Source organism: Hydra vulgaris, chromosome 15, assembly GCF_038396675.1.
Source record: "Hydra vulgaris chromosome 15, alternate assembly HydraT2T_AEP".
NCBI lineage: Eukaryota > Metazoa > Cnidaria > Hydrozoa > Anthoathecata > Hydridae > Hydra > Hydra vulgaris.
In genome coordinates this window covers 28,514,504-28,529,028 of record NC_088934.1, presented here as the reverse complement: position 1 = coordinate 28,529,028, position 14,525 = coordinate 28,514,504, and the positions used below count along the sequence as shown (strand labels likewise).

General features: G+C 29.5%; 1 protein-coding gene across 3 annotated transcripts in view; it reads right to left on the bottom strand.

The window, feature by feature from the left end:
* LOC101235239 (putative leucine-rich repeat-containing protein DDB_G0290503) overlaps positions 1-10,696 on the bottom strand; it is an 81,218-nt gene extending 70,522 nt beyond the window's left edge. Inside the window, exon 1 of one of the 3 annotated variants that reach the window (XM_065818672.1) lies at positions 10,544-10,696. In XM_065818672.1, coding sequence (XP_065674744.1) covers positions 10,544-10,636 — 93 coding nt within the window. In that variant the 5' untranslated portion in view covers positions 10,637-10,696. The remainder of the gene's footprint in view (positions 1-10,543) is intronic. The other 2 variants (XM_065818674.1, XM_065818673.1) reach the window with 2 other exon arrangements.
* Between the last annotated feature and the right edge of the window lie 3,829 nt (positions 10,697-14,525).

Sequence of the window (14,525 nt, the reverse complement as noted above, 5' to 3'; positions counted from 1 at the left end):
TCTTAAGTAATGCTTTACTGTTACATAAGAACAAAAAAACTGATGTGACTGTGTAAACTTATTATGGATTTCTTCAGCACTTTTGTGCAAGTCTGCCTTTATTAATCTCACTATAAAACTATCTTGGTAAAAAGATTTTGGCCTTCCTGACTTTGGCAATGCTTGAAAATTATTCCAATAATTGTCAACCAACTTTCAATGTACAGCAACTGTTGATTGTGGAATATTTATTATGTCTTATTATGAGTTATTGATTATGGACTGTTTTTATAAAAATATGCCTTCAGAAAAAAATTAAAAAAAAAAAAGTTTTAAAAGTAATTGTAATTGTTTATCCAATTACTTTTGAGCCATTTACTTTTCATTTTATTTATTTGAGCAAAATTACTTTTGAATAATTTCTATTCTTTTATTAAAATTTTGAGCAATTACTCCAAAATGTGATTTTTTGTTTGGTTTTTCATAATTGTAGTATAACTAGACATATTTATAAAAAAATTCATTTTAAAAAGTTAACTTTAAAAAAAACTAAAACAAAAAAGCTGTTTGTCCAATTACTTTGGGACGCAACTGCATATATATAGAATAGATAGAAAGTATAAATCACTGACTTATCTACTTTAGAGCAAAAATACTGATTTATCATTCTTGTTTTTAGTCATTTTTTTCAGAATTTTACAAGTTAAAAATTTGTTTTTATTATTCAATCAGTATTTTTTTAAAGTGAAAGTTTTATACATTTTATACATAGTCCTTCACTGACATTTTATGGTGTTTATGCACTATGCTTTAATATTTAGTATTGTTTAATTTCTTTATAGATCAATTAGAAAAGACTAATAAGAAAAGTTACAGTTTAACCATATTACTTATTAAACTAATAAAAAGGTGAGTACTTTTTTTAAATAAGAAATAAATTCTATTTGGCTATTTCTATAAATTACTTTTTAAGTTAGAAATAAGTACTATTTGAAAAGTTCTATATGGCTGTATTCTACATGAATGTCTGCTTCATTCACCATGGAAAATAACAACCAGTTAATGACAAAAATTATTAAAACTGCTATTTTGACCTCCCAAAATGAATTCTTGTCAGTCATGGTTGACTGATTGAAAAAAATCGGATTTTTGAAATACAAGTTTTGACAAATAATCAGGATGTGATTTAGGAGATGGATAAACTAAAATTTTCTCAAATCATTTTAATTTTGAAAAACCATTTAAAACAACTTTATTGTTTATGCAACTTTAATTTGTTTCGTTGACGCATATTATACATGATATCAATTTATCAATTTTTTGCTTCAATTATCTTGATAACTTTCATTTTATTGATGAAAATCTTGTTTTCATAAATGATTGAAGTAAATTTTATAAATGATTGAAGTTCTTATTCTATTATTATTTTAATAAAAATATTTAATATATTGTTTTAATAATAATATATAATACTTTCTATATTTAACTAAAAACATTTTTGTTTTCAACTGTATGTAGTCACTACAGACCTTCCCAGGAAAGGCATGCGGTCTCTTGCCTTGTTTGTCCACACATAAATTAATTCTTTTAGTCAAACTGATGACAGCAACAATTCGCAGAAAAGCTGAACTTATCCACAGGGAATAAGGAAAATTAATAAATAAATAAATTTGCAAATTCTTCATACTTTTTTTTTTTTTTTTTTTGGGTTGTTAGTTTGAGAAATTTGATACCATTCAAGGATAAAAAAACTACAGGTCATGAAAATTTAATGACAATAAAAAGACTTGATACATAATTTATTCATGAATTTAATCAGTCAGTATATTAAGAAACTAATTCATTATTTACACTACTATGAGAAATTTAGTTAAATTTTTATTTTGATTTAGTTTTTACAAAGATTTTTGCTACATTTGATGTTATTTCTCAATACTTAATCAAGCTAGAAATAAAAGTGCTATTCATTATTAGAATTTTATCATTTGAGTTTTTAAAAATAACAAGATTTTGTTACCTTTATTATTCTTTACTTTATTATGTTGCAATCAATTAATTGCAAAAAATTTTAATAAAAATATTTCCATCATTTCTCTTACAAATGTATTTACTACATTTGATGCCTGTCTGAAATCGTTTCCTCAATATTGCCTAACTGTCCAAGGTAAATATGAATTACTAGAGATATTCAGAAAATAAACTCCTGGTTTCATAATTTGGAAAATCCAACGTAAGCACAGACTGTATCAATGAGGAATTGGCAGAGCCAGACCATGTAATAATAGAGGGCCATTTTTAGATTTTTTAATTTGGTGGTTCCAGACAATCTATTAGGAGGGGAGGAGGAAGGCTGTCTTTCCAGGTATAATGATTTGTAAGCTGGCAAGCCCATAATTTAAAATTTATTTTTCAATTTTATTAGGATTTCATGCTACTTTTAAACAATCTCCCTAATTTACTTACATTTTCAAAGAACCTACTGTGTTGAATATATTGCTTTAAATTAACAAAAACTAAATTTCTAAGGAGGGTCGCCCCCATAAATATATCCCCCCCCTCCCCTAATGGATCTGCCATTGCAATGGTTGCAGTGAATATGACCAAATATTTTATATTTAAACATTACTATTAAAAGTTTGTTATATTTTGACAATAAAATTTTGTTACATTTAAAAATAAAAAAACATATTTTACAAATAAATAGCATTTAGTTTTCTTGCTTACTTTAGTATTAAAACTGTAAAGTTTAACAAAACCATTTGGAATAAATTTAAAAATTGTTCATAGTTCTAGCGTAAATGTTAAAGTTTGCTTTTCTTATAAACTGACTGATAAAAGTTGTGAATAAACTATAAATCGAAAAATCTTTTTATTTTCATTAAATTTATATAAATTAATATTAATAACTCATATAGATTTAACTTAAATTTTATAATAATAAACTATAAAAAATTCTTTTTATCGTTCATATTTCTTGACTTGTATCATTTTTTATAGTGGAAATAACTAAAAAATATCACTCAAAGATAAAAAATCACCATTTTGTCTAATAAAGTTACTTTAAGTGTGGACAAACAAGTGGTGCAAATGCATGTCATTACTGGGAAGGCTGCACTATGTTTTCAAAGGAATATGAAGTTATTAATTTTCATGCACAAAGTTATTTTTGTATCTTTTTAAAGTTCATGAAGAACTACTACTAACATAGTACTTAAAATTTTTCATATTTTTTACCTTGAACCTAACCTTGACCGTCCAAAAAAAAAAAAATTGACTGTCAATTCCATGTGTTAGCCAGTCAAATTGACTACTCACCTTTGATTTCTTATGCCTTATTTATTTTTTTAATTAACTTCTTCCTTTTTAGTTTTTTATGGAAAAAAAAATTTAATTAAAAAAAGTTTAATTATTTGTTACATTTGTAACATTTTGGATTGTTGCAAACGTTTTGGTTATACTGTTAGGTTTGACACCATCATACAAGAATGTATCTATTTAACAACCTTCACTTAATGTGAAAGAATAAATGAAAACTGAGTGTTTTTGACAAATTACCTTAAGAGACAGCTGTTAAATTTTTGAAAACCATATATCTAACACAATGGATTGCAGGCTTCAATTTTTCAAATTTTGTTTTCCTTTACAGATATTGTAGCTTGATTATCTCAAATATATCCAACACAATATTAGACAAAGTTGCAGCTAACCTTATCACAGGTCTTGTTAAGAAATACTATGATTTGAAATGATGATTTAACCTACAGATGAAGAGATTTATCTTTTCAAAAATTTAAACTGTCTTTTGATATTACTTATGCTTCATTTATTTAAAAAACATTTTAACTGCAATAGATCTGTTCCCAGTCCGGTTGCTGTAAACTTATTGCATTGCATGCTGGTATCGCTTAAGGGGTGATAGTGATCGTTTACATTTTTATTAAAAGCTTTTGGCTGTAAATCCTTTTCAAATAATGTCTCTACTTTATTACTGAAATGATTAAGAAGAAAATAAATTTGATTAAAATGTGTGTGCTAGTAATGAAAATTTAGCTTTAGCTTTAAAAGCAAAGAAATGTTCTTCCAAACAAATTACAGACACTATGACTGAAGATGACTTTTTAAAATGGAATATCTGACCTACAGAACTTTTTATCAAAAAGATTAATTAATCAAACTGGAAATAAAGCAACTTTGGCAAAGAATGCTTACTATGCTTATTGCCTGAACTTGCAAGCTCAAGTGCAGAGTGCTCAGGATGAAGAAAATAAATTTTAAAATGACACGATGAATAAAAGAAAAACTTCATCAAAATTAATTGTAGACCCAAAATCATTAACTTATGGTTGGGTTATTGGTCCTTCGCTATTTCCAGATGTAACATATGCAGAAGTTTAGTTATATTTAAACAAAGGAAATGCTAGAAAAGCTTTTAGAGGTGGCAAAAGTTTATTTAAATCAGACCATCTTTCCAATATTCGGTATCACAATATCAACTCTGACTCTAAGTATTGCTACATTGCAGCTTTTTGTTTACCTGAACAAAAAAGCAATAAACCTGTTTATAATGTTGGGGTATTGATTAACAAAAAGCATGGCACAATAAAATCAGCAGATTGTAATTGTGCAGCTGGGTATGTTTATTAAAATTTATTTCAAAGTAATATATTTTTGCAAAATTGAATTTTTTGACAATTTTTTGATTTTATGTCAGTCTGAATAACTAACTTTATTTTATTGATAAATAAATATTTTTTCAAAACCTTTGTCATGGAGTCTAGTTTAAAGAAAGACTTATTTCTGTAAATATTTTGAAATTTTGAAACTTTTATATTGATAGAAAGATTTTAATATTTTGATTATTAAATTTGTTTTTCATTTCTGCAATTTTTACTTTTGAAAAATATACTATTTTAATTTTAGAATCTCTGGTTGCCGTAAACATGCTGGTGCACTTTTACGGTACATTGAACATAGTGTAAAGATTGGTGACAATAAAACATGTGCATCGAAACTGCTCGAATGGCTCAAACCATCAAAAAAAGTTCAAAAACTCTATGGAACATCGATGCTAAGTGAAATTAAAATAGTAAAACCTCTATTAAAAGATACCGTATTGTTTACAAGAAAAAACTTTCAAACCGTTTAAATTTTGATCCACGACTTACAAATCAACAAGAAGTTTCCATGACAAAGGAAGATGCAGATTTTTTGGCACAGATAACACATTATAATTGTGAATATGTCATGCCTATGCAAACAAAAAATGTTGTTCCTATACCTGATATTTCCAATGTTGCTCAAGAAATTGAAGTTAATACTTCCTTGCATCCATCTCTCCCTAAAACACCTTATGAAGTTGTAACTTATTTAGATTGTAAGATTACATATAAAGTTTTATTGGTGCAGCTAGCTACAAATTTTGACAAATTTTCTGAACTAGAACATTTAACAAGAAAGCAGTCATATAATAATGATTGGCATAAACACTGCAAAGGCAGAGTCACTGCATCAATAGTTTGTAATGTTGTTTGTAAAGTAAATAATGACCAAGAGATTTTATGTCCAGAAAAAATAACATCCATTATCATTGGCGTATTATGTAAGTTAAAAGGTTTTAAAATGAAAGCTACTTCCTGGAGATTATGTCATAAAAAAGATGTACTCAAAGCATACTTAAAAAAAAAAAAAAATCATTGATTTATGAAAGTGACTGAGTGTGGTTTATTTGTAAATAAAGATTTACCAATAGTTAATGCATCACCTGATTCCCTTGTTTATTGTGATTGTTGTGGCACTGGATGTGAAGAGATTAAATGTCCTTGGACTCATAGAGGGTTAACAATTCCAGAATTTGATGCTATCAAAGGCACATGTTTAATATTTGAAAAAAATACAATTGTACTTGATCCTCAACATTCTTATTATAGTCAATTGCAGTGCCAAATGGCTTCAACCGGTTTTTCATATTGAGATTTTGTTGTTGGAACTTCAAAAGACTTATATAGTTATCATGTTCATTTTTCAATTGATTTTTGGCAAAGTCGTGTTAAAAAATTTTTTTTACAAAACTATTATCTTGCCTTATATGATAAACAATGTGATCTCCAATAATGTAGAGTCTGTTTTAAATGAAACTTTACTTAAAGTTTGTGATAATGATAAAATTGACGATGAAATTGATTTTTTTATTTCATAACATTTAATATTACAAAAGGTCAAAATAAGGGCTGTAAACTAAAAATATTTTTTTAATTACATTTATTTTAATTAGTTAGACATGAAATATTTTAATGTTTTAAAATGTCTTGTAATTTAAATATTATGATTCTTGTAATCAACTAAAGAAGGCGCTAAATAAGTAATAGCTGCAATTATAATAAAGGTATGGTCTAGCAAATCATACTCAGCGGTAAAGGTGTTTGCAGCAGTCAAAAGTCTTTTACGCGAGCAATAGCGCGCTCTACGTGAATTCTTGCTCGGGGTATCAGGGCAGTTTTAGAGGTTAACTTACTGGTAAACTTCCCTTTGTTTTTAAGAAATGGTATCGTTTCTCTGATTGTTACGGCATCCAAAAACAGCACAATAATCTCCATTAATTTTTTTTTTACTAAAAGCTGACATTTGAGTTTGGGATTTAAATTTTTATAACAAGTAACAAGAGTTGTTTTTATCTCAGCATTTGCTATAAAAGCACTGTTTTAAATTACCCCTTAGAAAGATCCAGAATGCATTGCGGCAAAAAGCATGCGGTTCCACTGGGAACAGATCTATTGTGAAACAATTTATATTTGATTAAATTCAGTACTTTTCAGTATATGGTTAAACAACTTTTTTTTACTTGATAATTCCTAAACTAAATTTAAGGGAAAAAAAAAGTGCTTAAAGTTTAAAGTTTTCATCATATCTATATCAAATCATTATATGTAAATCAATAATTTTTTTTCTTCCTGTTACAAAAGCGTAAAAGTTACGAAAGAATAACTTTTTCTAAAACTGATCAACTATGATGGGATCAACTATGAGAGCCAGATCAACTATGAGTGAGGCCTGTAACCATAAGTGAGACCAGATCAATTATGAGTGAGGCCTGTAACCATAAGTGAGACTAGATTAACCATGAGTGAAGCCTGTAACCATGAGTGAGGCCAAATTAATGATAAGTGAGGCAAGTAAACTTTCGATAAATTTCAAGTTTCATAGTATTATCTCTCAGCGTCCAAAAATGACCATAAAAAACTCATAACCCCCTCAAATTGAGAGGGAAGGGGGTGATTAAACTTGATATATATAAAAAATATAAAAAAGAGAGTTGATAGAGGGTTATAACCATAATTAGGTAGCCTCCTCGTCTGAAGGGGCCTTCTCTGCACTAGGGAGGTGAATTAAAATAAAAATAAAAAAATTATGTCTGGTCTCTGAGCCTAGCTTGTGTTCAGTTTCTCTTTTTTCTTCTTTAGGTGGTTCTGACCATGCAATGATGTAATTAAATCTTTCATCTCATACTTTCTTTTCGAACTCTCCCTATCATAACATTACTTACTACTACCATAAAACTGACTGAGATTATTTTCATGATTTACTTCATGACAGTCTTGGGGCTGATGTCTTTTTCCTCTCAACTAAAAATGCGCCTCCTACATAACCTCCTGGATTCAGGCAGGAATGGAAGCTTTAGTTCCTTCTCATTGGTTCCAAGTCTCATTCTACTCCATGATTTCCACACTCTTGTGCAGCTGCTATATCTAATCATAATTTTTTTTTTCATCTTTTTCAAAAGAACAACTCTCTGGAGAACAATCGGCTATTTATTATTGCAAGAAATTGATGTAAAAAGGTGCTGTCAGATGCTATACTCCACTACTCTCACTTCACTAAATCTTGTATCATATTGCAGAAGTTATGCTATAGAGACTTTTGGAAAATTTTCAACAGTGTTTCTCATTCCTGAGACTGATCTTATCAACTCTGCCAAGAATGAAGCAGAACAGTTTGCAAAGAACTTTTCTTTTAATTTGACTTTTCCAATCTTTTGGTCAATCTCTTCCTTCGTTTCTAATTTAACAGGTTAACACATTATTAGATATTCATATCACTTTAGCTCACTCCGTTGCTAAAGCCGTAACTTAATTAAACTCTTCTACGACTTGTTGCTCAGACAACACTCCTGCAATAGTCTTACAGTATTGTTTTCCAGAACTTTCCTTAATTCTCTCTAAACTATTTAATAAGTGCTTGACTGAGTCTACCTGCTTGCTGGAAATTGGCATCTGTTTTTCCGATTTTCATAAACTCTGGTGAACATTCTGAACACTCTAATTATCGTCCAATCAGTCTTCTTTCTGTTATTAGCAAGATCTTTAAGTCTTTGACAAACAAATTTCTCATATCCTATCTTGAGTCAAATAACTTACTGTCAGACAATCAATACAGTTTTCAATCCTCTCGCTCTACAGCTGAATTGCTAACTGCAGTGACTAACAGATTTTATCATGCATTAGATAGAGGCAGAGAGGCTAGGGCTATACCCTTGACATACCTAAGATTTTTGACAAAGTTTGGCATGCTGGTCTTCTCCATAAGCTTGTTTCATATGGTGTATCTGGAAAAGTTTTTGAGATTATCAAATCCTTTCTTTCTAACCATTGTATTAAAGTCATCCTCAAAGACCAACACTCTTCTTTATTTCCAGTAACTTCTGGGGTATCTCAAGGTTCTATCCTTGGTCCTATTTAGTTTCTTATCTACATTAATGATTTTGCCGAAAACCTTTCATCTAAAGTAGCTCTTTTTGCTGATAACTCAACTTTATACTCCTGTCATGACAAAAAGTCTTCTCATTTTGATCGCTTAGAACAGGCAGCTGGTCTTGAATATGATCTCACATCTGACACAGATTGGGGCTAACAGTAGCTTGTATCTCTATCGGCTAAGCTTGAGCTTCTTTCCCATCATCATAAAGTTGCATCTCTTTTCTATAAATACTACCATGGTCACTACTAAAAGGAGCTATCATCTCTAGTTCCATCAACTAAAATTCTTGCTTGACTAGTCATTCTGCAAAGTCTCATTCTTTTACTGTATCTGTCACTGCATCGTCTAAAAACTTTTATTTGTCTATTTTTTTTCCTAGCACCTCAATCCTTTTGAGCTCTCTCCCATCTTCATGTTTTCCTGACTTATACAACCTTCAACTTTTAAAGTCTTCTGTCAACCATTTCTTTGCTCTATAACTTTATTCTTTTTTTCTAGTAACTCCCAACTTAATAGTGGTTGCTTGCAGTCTTGTTGGGAGTGAATCAGAAAAAAAATAAAAAATATATATAAATTTAGTTTCAAATAGCAAACAAACTATCCTGATAATGAAGTAGCTAAAATAAACTAAAAATTATTTATGTACTACTGCATGTAAAACTTAAAAAAATTTTATTCTATTTTTAATAAAAAAGCAAAAGAAAAATTAAATTTGATAGTCATTTTTATCAAATTTTGCTAGATATTTTCTAAACTGTTCAACAAAAATGCCACCATAGGTCTGTCTGTTTGAAATAGAAAAAGGAATCCTTTTAATTTTTTAGTAAGATTTTTAAAAAACTGCATTCACTAAGGTACAAAATTGTCAAAATAATGATCTAAAATTACTTCATAGCTATTGTGTGTATGTATGTATGTATGTATGTATGTATGTATGTATGTATGTATGTATGTATGTATGTATGTATGTATGTATGTATGTATGTATGTATGTATGTATGTATGTGTGTATGTATGTATGTATGTATGTATGTGTTGGCTGATCTTTAACACAAAATTGCTAGCATAAAGAAGGTACTTACATACCTTATACTAACAAGAAAGAATTAAGCTTAGTGGTTCCTGGGGAATACCCATCTCAAAGTCGATTAAACTTGGTTCTATCCAAGAAGTTGTTGATACGCCCCACAATAAAAATCAACCCCAGAATATATTGCTGGTTGTCAAAGAGCACAAAAAGCTTGTTCTCAAAAAAATGCAACAGTCTGAACTCATGTTAACTAAATGCAGAGATATTAGAAAATAAATGTAGTCGAGTGACTTTTTTAAAATGTATCTTCTGTAAAGAATACATTCCCTTCATAAAAAAAAGTTGAAAATGTTACACTTTCATGAAAACTCTATTTTTATTGTTCAATCACATCCTAACCCAACTCTAAGATTCAACTCTATTATTTCAGGGTTGCCGCCATAATTTTGGAATAAAATTCTTTAACTTTTTCCCAAATATTTTGTTTATTTTTCACTGATATTTCCATTATTCAAACTTGCTAACTTAGCATTAAAACTTCGTTATTTATTATTTAGTTCATTGTCAACTCTTCGTGTAAAAATAAAATCTGAATAATGCCATATTTCTGTTTTAAATAGAAAACTCATAATTTGCTAGAAATTCGATACTTTATTATATATATATATTACTTTATAGTAGTTATATTATTAATATAATTTCTTTTGTAGTAATTGTATAATTAACATTGTATATATAACATTTTTTCAAAAGTAAACATTAAAAAAGTGCATAAAGGTTTACATGCGAATGCCTCCATGAATATTTCTTCAATTTTTTGTTGTATGTTTTTGTTTTAGTAACTTTTGATTTTTTATTTGTTACATTGTCGGCCATTACTAAAATTAAAAATAATAAACGGCATTTCTTAGAAATTCCATGTTTTTATTTAAAGTTTTAAATCGTCAAAACTGAACAGCTCACCGAGCCTATGGGAGCTGTTTGTCCAGGTTTTTCGAAATTTCGTCTCTGTCAGAGGGCGGAATTTCAAAAAACCGGGACATAAGTCAAAAAATGATTAGAATTACTTGAAATTATGTGTATAGCATTTTTTTGAATCCCTGACTTTGAATTTGACATAAATGGCTGTGTTTTTAAAAAAATAACCATTAGAGATGCATTTGGACCATCGTTTTTAACCATTTAATTTCAATTCGACATTAAAGTTTGATAGACTAATGTAGCCGTATTATTAAAAAGCGAATGTTTTAAAAAAAATCGAAAAACTCTTTATTGATTCTACTTATTTATTTACTTAAAAAGGAAAAGTTTTGTTTACATCATTTATCATAATTGTTTAAATTAAATTGTTTTTAATGTAACCACCACTATCATTCAACATCAGAAACATTTATGGCAGAAATATTGTTGATAAATTTTTGACAAACGAATGATAATAAATTATTGTTGACAAACGAATGAGTTTCAGAATTTTTGTTAATCTCCGGGGGTAATAACATTTGTAAAGCTTGAGAAGACAAACTTCTGTTGGCTTTTGCATGAGATTTTACGAGTGATGAAATTGCAAAAACCTGACGAAACCAGAAATCTGTAAAAGATGTCATTGTATTTTTTCTCTCGTTTTTCATTGTATTTTTTCTGTAGTTTTTCCTCGAGAAATCCTCGCGATTTTTTTTTAAGTCTTTGTTTCTCGATTCCTGTGCATCCTCAGATAGTTATCCTATATAGCCGCTTTTATAATTAAGGCACCATGAATAAGTACTTTGTGTACTGTTGTAGGTATGTTGTGCCAACGATATTTTTTTGTAAAACAGTAATGTAAGAAGTAATTTCTGTAAAATAATTATAGAGTTTGTCTGCGTTTATAGGAAAGCCACTAGATAATATCTGTAAAGTTATGTGCAACCGATTTATTTGTTCCACATCAACTCCTTGAATATTAATGAAGGTTAATATTCAAGGAGTTGATGTGGAACAAATAAATTGGTTAGTTTTTTAAAATTTCTACTTTTTCGTTTGTATTACCTTTGTACTTTGTCGTTTGTATTAACATATCTTGGTTTCGGTCAATCAACAATTAAGCCTAGCTGCAGCTAAAACGCATTCCTGGATTAACATTTTTTGTTCTAATAGTATACTTTTTCAATCTCAGAACTTGGATGCCGTTTTTTTATCCCAAGTTTATACCCAAGATGCAAAAAAACATTCAAAAAAACGAATCAATGCGTGCAATTTTAATAAACCGTAATCCAATTCAGATTCGTCAACTTTTATTTCTTTAACAAAATTGATTTTATTGAATAGAGTCAAAGTAGCAGAACACATATAACTCCGCACAGGCCCGCCGTGAGCCTTTGCGGCGCCCAGGGTCAAAATTTCCCAAGCGCCCTACTGAAAGTGAAAGTTGATCTAATGATCCATAATTCAATACATATAATAAGCCATTTGATAACAAATCAAAGAGGATAAAATAATATAGAATTTTTTGATTTTAATTAATGAACATTTGAACAGTTTATTTCTAGGTAATTAGAATGGTCTTTTGACTTAGTTATACACTCATACATAAAATGATAAAGTCGACACTAGAACATGGTAGAAACAGACCAAAGACAATCAATAAACACTATTGGATGTTAAGAGCAAAAATTTGTCTAGAATACAACAGCTATTGTTGTTTCAACTTCAGAGGAAATTGATCTTTCGAGCTTTACTCATGGTGAATTTGGAAATCACTTCACCGTAGCACAACTTTTTGGCAAGATCATGCTCAATGGAAATAACCAGAAGATTCGTGAGTCGTTCTTGGCTCATTGTAGGCCTTAAAGGTGTCTTAACTAGAGCAAGCTTACTAAAAGATCTCTCGCCTTCCGCAACAGAAACAGGGATGGTGTTGAAGATGCGCAGCAAAAGGCAGACTGATTCGAAGAGCGGCTGAAGACCTTTCTGGTCTCCCCGTTGAGAGAAGTTTCGTAGAAAATTGATTCAGGAACCTTCTTCTTATTAGAATCTTTCGGGAAAGCTGAAGGATTTTGAGGAAGCCCCTGTAGAAGCACAGAATCTCATTCGCAGTTCTTGAGCAGCATTCTTTCTTACTTGACAACCAGAATCTTTCTTTTTAAAACCAGACATGTTTTAATTCTTTTTGAAACAGCATCCGCTCATAAGCAAAGAACTGTTTGAATTTCTTCTTGATTTGGTCTATCAGACTATCACATCGATATCACGTGTTTCAAAATTGTTTCAAATTTGAGAGATTTTAAAAATTAGAGAAATAAATTTAATAAAATTGTTTTAATATTTTATATCAATATCAAACTACATGAATTTAATCTAATCTCTTTTTTTAATAAAGTAAAAAATCTCCGTTTTTAATTGAATGAAAATCTCCGTGCACTAAAGTTATTTTAAACATTTAATTCAGCGGGTTGTTAAATTAATCTTTAGTATTCACTTTATTTGCGAGTTTCCGCTATATAAAAAGAATCGCTTTATTTAAAACTAATGTTTTGAAAGTAATGCTAATTTCTTATTTTTAAAGCATTAATTACGTTTTTTAATTAAAAAGTCCAATTATGAAGCACTTCATTACAAAGTTGAAAATTTAAACTAAAAAAATTGACCGGCCAAAAAAAGCAATTGACCGTCTATTATATGTTTTAGCTGGTCAAATTGACCGGCTGCTTTTGATCTCATATTTTCCACGCTGCTTCCCAGTACTTCATCTTTTTTTTAAATAAACATGAAAAAAAAAATTATTTATATTCGGCTTCGTGCGCCCCTGTCGACCTGGCGCCCGGGACAAAACAACCCAGTAGACCCCCCCCCCTCACGGCGGCCCTGACTCCGCATTGTGGATTTTGTTATTGTTATGTATTGCAAACTTTTTCATCAATTATTGTCGAGACCAATTTATAATTTATTATTTATTCGTTTCTATTTTATGTTGAACTATGATGAGAGAAGCCAGTAATTTAATTTTATATTCAATAGAGTCTTTTTCATTAATGCTTGTCTGAAGATTTTCGTGAAAGAAATTGCAGTCAAATAGGTTTGCAAAATTTAGGAGATGAAGATGTCCTATTTTTCCACAAAACAACATCTTGATCTAAAACTGAATTTGTACACAAAAGTTGTAATAGCACGAGTGAAGTGAGAAAAACATTTGCATCTGAGTTTCTGTTAGCAAAGCTCTGTTTATATACCTTATGACCGGAGCTGCCCACTTAAAAATAAGAATGAAATTTGATAAAATATTAACATTCAAGGAATCGATTACATCTTGTTGAGTTTTTATTATTCGTAAAAAAGTGTGAGTTAATAAAGATTGCAGTTTTACTTCGGCTCTTATTTCAGTTACCATTATATCTTCAGGATAACACATTTTCTTGGCTTCTTTAAGTTTGTCGTAAGATGGTATAAATGAAGGTTATTAGCAATTGCTGCACTTCTTATTATTGAATATTGATGTTTAGAAAGCTTTGCTTCCATTAGTATAGAAAGAGCATATAACTCAGTCGTTTGTGAAATTTGGGACAATTTATAACTCTCTATTCATTTTAAGGCTTAAAATCAATAGAGTATTATTTTAGGGTTTTGAATAGTGTAAGGTAGATCTTTAACTGTAACTGCAGCATTGCATACTCCTGAAGTCCGAAGACTCATCTGTAAAGCAAATGCTTACTCGAATGAACTAAATAGGAAACGCATTTTCTCTGTTTTTCACCGTTTCGTTCGTTTACTTGCTTCATCTAAATTTAAAGGT